General features: G+C 39.2%; 1 protein-coding gene across 1 annotated transcript; it reads right to left on the bottom strand.

Moving 5' to 3' along the window:
- Window positions 1-3822: 3822 nt before the first annotated feature.
- LOC131859296 (uncharacterized) lies at window positions 3823-4677 on the bottom strand. Its single transcript, XM_059212888.1, has one exon. It carries the CDS (start codon window positions 4675-4677, stop codon window positions 3823-3825), a length of 855 nt encoding a protein of 284 aa, XP_059068871.1.
- Window positions 4678-5780: the final 1103 nt, after the last annotated feature.

The raw sequence follows: 5780 nt of genomic DNA, 5'->3' as shown, positions 1-5780 counted from the left end.
CTCGAAGTGTTCCTGATCAAGAATGAGGTAGGAGAAATTATAGGATGAGGTGAGCAAGTTTTGTTTTGTGTAGGAAGACGTTACTTATTGATATTGTGGATAGGGAAAATGTGGTAAAGCTCATCAAGATAAGATATAGTTGCGGTTGTGTATTTGATTATTGGTTTTGGGGCATTAACTTGTAGTTGTGTCTTCTGAACTTGTGTTAATTTCTTCAAAGGGATGAAGAATAATATTAGAATGTTGATAAATGGTCAATTATTTGTTCATTCCAAAGGAAAGTGGAGAAGAGAGTTGCAGCTCTGTTTTGGGGCTGAAGAGATAATTATGGAGTTATATTATGATGTGAAGAAGAGGCTAACCAAGTTGGAAGAAAGAGTAAGACAAAGACAGCGGAAGAAGCTAACAAGGGACCAGTAAAAGGAGTTGCAACAATTGAGTTTGGGTTGGAGGAGTTATGGTGCATGTTGGAAGATTATGAGGCATGTAACAACAAGAAGCCAAAGAAAAATAAATCTATAGCAAAGGTGTTGAAGAGTTATGAGAAGTTCAAAAAGAATGGTGAGAAAAATTATTGACCTTGTGGGCAAGAGCCATTCTCAGAGAGGAAAGTCATTGAGTCAAGGACTAGAAAAGTAGTGGAGTTGTTGGAAAAGGAAAGATAGAATCTATTGAAGAGTTGGCACAAATATCAATGGATAAAAGACCTTTATGTGAGATCTTCCTAGAGTCACAAAGAGTAGTAATAATTGAATGGGATGAAGATGTAGAAATAGTTGAGTTTGATGGAGCTTTTGAGTTGTGTTACCCCTAATAAGGGGAAGGCATTGAAGATTACAATGCAGAATGAGAAGAGTTGGAAGACTGCAATGAGAAAGAATGCAACTTATCACAAGAAGAGTCCCAAATTGTTGTGGCCGGGGAGGCAGTCCACCTTGGAGAGGAAGCTACAGAAGAAATGGAGATCGTTGGGGCCCATATGTGATGAAGATTTAATATTTTTAGAGAACACAACTTGCTGAAAACAGCTAGATGAAGGTCTAGAGAATCCCATTAGTGGGGAAGAAAGACTAGAATATTGTCATTTTCCTAAAGAAAGAACAAGGGTGATTGAGGAAAGAAATAAAGCACAAGTCTTTGTTTTGCAGCAAAAAAGGACAATGAAGAAAAGGAATTGACTTGTGAACAACATCATGCAAAGTCAAGAAACAAAGACCTCATAACGAAAGTACTTGAAAGCATGCCTAAATGGCATAATGTGGAGGAGGAAGGACTTATGGGAAATTTGTATTCCCTTAACTTTATTTCTTTTTTAAATGATTTATATGTAGGTGATACAAGTGGTGTAAAGAGCAAGGATGATTTTTAGTGGAGCAGAACACTGAAGCCTTCAAGGACTTGGGAAAAGAGGAAGAAGACCAATTGACAAAGGAGGAGGTCTCTATTCCAACAAGGAAGCGAAAAAAGAAAAAATGTGACGATTTGAAGAGATACCAAATCTGGTGGAAGGGAATGCTGCGGCTCGGTTCTTCAAGTCAAAAGGATGGTTCTATCATCTATTCTAACCTCTTATGTTTGATGTAGTAGCATCCTAGGATAAAAAGCAATCCTACATCACCAAAAAATATGTAATAGTTAAGTCGTTAAGATTCTTAATGTTTTAATTTGTTGAAGTTTGCTTTTATGTAAATAAACTTTGAACTGAGAGGTTCAAAATTTTAAAAGAAGGCTAGATTGATGCAAATTGACTCCTTACAATCAAGAAGACTGCTGAATTGAACTTTTAGGGAAACACCAGTTACGTACGCCAAAAGTAGAGAGTTTGGGGGTTAAATTAGGAGATGGTAACTATGGTTAGAAGTAGGATATGTTATGATTTAGTAGGAAGGGAATAGAGGATGGATTGGCTGTGCGTCTCTTTTGTATAGAGAGTTTTGTAAGCCCTTTATTTGTAAATATAAGGATTCTGAGTATTTTCCTGTGCAATTTGATACTCATAATATTTCTTTCTCCTCTGAAACTTATGTCGTATAAGTCTGTTGAATAGGGTTGTGTAGAGCTAAGTGTCTGCATCAATAAAGCTCTTCGAGTTTTGTCAGAATGAGGGCACTTGTAGGGGTGAAGAAAGAGATGTCAATTTTTGTTGATAAACAAGAACTGTGATGCAACTGGAGTCCCTCCCATTTGCAATAAATTTGAGATTTGTAACAATGTCGGGGGTAAGTTGTAGTTGCAAGTTATATTAGGTGATGGCAGGTGTTGTTGGTAGTGTACAGTGAAGCTAGGATGATACCAATTCAAATCTGTGGTTGGTGCATGGAAATGTTTTCTTGGTGTCTGCAGACCACATAAGAATATAACATTAGGAGTATTTACATCAACTCTTATCTTTGAGCTAGATCCTAAATATGCCAAAACTTATGTTCTTCTCTCAAATGTCTATGCTGAAGAGGGTGGGTGGGGTAAATAGGTTTAGGCTTATAGTGTTGCATCTTTTACGAAGCTACAAAATGTTACAGGCTTCTCGAAGAATGGAATAAGTCCTCCAGTTAGATGCAGGCAATTCAAACTTTTGAGAAAGCTCATTCCAAGAAATAAGGCGATCATTTAATATAATATCTTTAAAACAACATATACCTTCATTAGCCCAGGCCTTAGCCGAGCAACCTTGAACAAGTGCAAGGGATTTGCCTTTGTTGGTTTTTGTAGCTAGGTCGGATCCCTTCTGGGGGCCGACCTACTACACAAATATCAAGTGGACTGTCGGCCTTGATATTTATCTCAACGGCTATATTCAATATAGGGCAGGCCCTATTTGGGCATATGATCTAAATGTAACTTGTAACTTGCTATGAGGTAAGACCTAATTCAAATGTAATTTGTAAATTGAACTTGTATCTTGGCGCCAATTATGTATTAGGCCGACCAAGAAAATTAAAGGTATGTTTCATATAAGTACAAGGTGACTTGTAGTCACAATCAATTCATAATCAATGATCTCTCTGCCTTATGCAATCTGCACTAATCAAGACATCTACAGGAGCGAATCTGATCACACCTAGCAGCGAACCTGATCACTTCATCATTGAGCGAATTTAGCCTACTTGGAGAACCAAATTTATTCTACCTTGAGTGAGCTTACTCTAGGCAAGGTAAATCATCTCCTAAGTATGTGATGCCTGCTGAATCTGCTATCCTCAGCCAGCAAACATCATCCAAGATCAGTGTATGACATTTTGGGAATTTAGTTCATATTCAGATCTGATCACAGTTGCAGATAAGTGTGTACTTTGGTGATCATTTGTTGTGCCCTAGCTGGGCTAATTTGTAGTTTGGTTGTGCCCTTAATATATATTGGATCTGAGATATTCTTGCTGGGTTTTTTCACCTCCAAGAGGGAGGTTTTCCCATGGTATCACTGTGTTATGTGTGCATTTCATGTTTTCTGTTTCTTACTGTCAATCTGATTGCTAAAATCAACAGCCTTTATGGAAGAGATTCCACCAGATGGATCTCTCCTCGCAAACCAAATCATTACTGCTGACCTTACAATTGGAGATTCAATTCCTAACAGCCTCCCAAGCTTTCCAAATAGCTTTGAATACAAGGGAGCCTGGGGTAGAGATAGGGAAGGATCCAACAACCAAGCCACAAAGGGGAAGCGACTTCCAAGCCTTGGCTTGCTTGGGTACCGCCAATCTGATATTGTTCATGACAAGCACTTTCCATGGCTCTCCACCATCCAGCGCATGAAAAATCCATTTAGCAGCTAGGGCGATACCTTGCAATTTAAGGTCCTTCAGGCCTAAGCCCCCAACCTCTTTATCCTTGCAACACCACTCCCATGACCGAATGCCTCTTCTTATTGCCTCTCCCATCTGACCATAGGAATTGCTGAATGCACTTCTGAATATCATTCACTTTGTAATTACTAAACATCCATATCGAAGCATGGTATATGCTGTATGAAGACAAGATCTTCTGACAAACTTGAATTGTACCTGCGAGAGATAAATAGTGTCTATTCCGCTTATTTAATTTAGTGTCTAATTTGCTCTTGACCCAAAGCCCCATATCCTTAAGACAAGGAGAAACAGAGAAGGGTATGCCCAAATATCTGATCTGTTTGTATGGCCCTCCCCATTGATAACCAAACTTGCTAAGCCAATCAGGGGGGTTCTCCAGCCAACCCAGTAGAATGGACTTAGATTGAGATATCTTAGCCTCAGAGGCTTCACCAAAAATCTTGAGCTTATTAGTCAGGGATTCCATGTTTCCTTCATTTAGTTCAAGAAATAAAGCAGCGTTGTCAGCAAATTGGATGTTCAACAAGTCAGTTTTGTTAGGAAGACTGATTCCTTTGACTCTCGGCGGGAGTCTCTCATCTCTCAACAAATAGGAAATCACATCTGAAGCGATGACAAATAAGGCAGGAACTAGATGGCATCCTTGTCTAGTAGACCTCCCTAGGTTGAAGGCATTAGTGATAGAACCATTGATATCCAATTGGGCAGAAGCATCCTTAAGCAATATCTGAACTAGTTGACAAAATTCCTTCAGGAAACCGAAGGCCGCCAGCATCATGATAATGAATGCCCACTCCACCCGGTCATAGGCCTTCTCAAAATCCAGCAGGAGCATGGCAATATTTTGATTAGAGGTTTTAGCCCATTCCATAGCTTCCCAGCTAGTAATAAGATTTTCTAAATGTACCTCCCTTTAATAAATCCAGTTTGAGTAGGACAAATGAACCCGCGAAGGATATCAATGAGTCTGCGTGCCAGAATCTTAGCAAGAATCTTGTATGAGACATTGAGAAGAGTAATAGGCCTCCAATTCTTAATCAGGGATTTATCCCCATCCTTGGGAAGGAGTTTGATGGTTCCTTTATTTATATTAGGACCAAGAGAACCTTCCTCAATGGCTTCCTTGTAGACGGAAAGCATGTCCTCACAAATCCATTCTAAGTTAGCCTTATAAAATTCAATGGGAAGACCATCTGGTCCTGGAGCCTTGCCATTATTTAGGGCACCAATGACACTTTTGATTTCCCCAATAGAGATGGGCTTCTTGAGAGCAAGGGCATCCTCATCAGCAATAAGGTTCAGTATCAAACTCTTGCAAAACTCCCTAAGAGAAGTGGAGGTAGGGCTATCTTTAGAGGCAAAAAATCCTTTATAAAAAAGTAGAAACTCATTCTTAATCCCTTCAATATCCATGATCTCCCTTCCATCAACCCACAGTCTATATATCCTCTCCCTGCATTCCTTTTGCTTTAACATATTAAAAAAGAATTTAGAGCCTTTGTCACCTTGCTTCAACCAATTCAATCTTGCCCTGTTTTTGGCACCTTCAATTTTGATTTGTTGCAGGTTTCTAAGCCTATCTTTGGATTGGGCCATTGCTTGAGTATAAATGATATTGAAAGGATCTCTTTGGGCCAAATCCTCAATCTTCTGGAGAGCATCAGTCAACTTCTTCTCAATACTCATGTTGTCCTTAGCTTTCTTCCTACCAAGTGTACTGAGTAGAATTTGCCAACTGCTAACATTCCTATTCCATCTATCAATGCTTGAATTAGGGCCATTGCTCCATTTGTTGATCTACCTAATCATGTACATAGCAGAAAGCACATCTTGGTCCTCCAACAATTTAGTGTTCAGAATGAACTTGTCTTGCTTTATAATCTTAATAGGAGCCCTGTCTGTTAAGTAGATCCGAGAGACAATCGGGTGATGGTCAGAGAGAGAGAGAATGAACAGACATTAATAGAGACACCC

The sequence above is a fragment of the Cryptomeria japonica genome, chromosome 10 (assembly GCF_030272615.1).
Source record: "Cryptomeria japonica chromosome 10, Sugi_1.0, whole genome shotgun sequence".
In the NCBI taxonomy this organism is placed as follows: Eukaryota; Viridiplantae; Streptophyta; class Pinopsida; order Cupressales; family Cupressaceae; genus Cryptomeria; species Cryptomeria japonica.
Note: the sequence above shows the minus strand (reverse complement) of the source record. Positions and strands in the feature narration are given on the sequence as shown.

Excerpts from the sequence above, each read along its gene's own strand:
- LOC131859296 (XM_059212888.1), bottom strand. The coding sequence starts at position 4,677 with ATGGAATGGGCTAAAACCTCTAATCAAAATATTGCCATGCTCCTGCTG.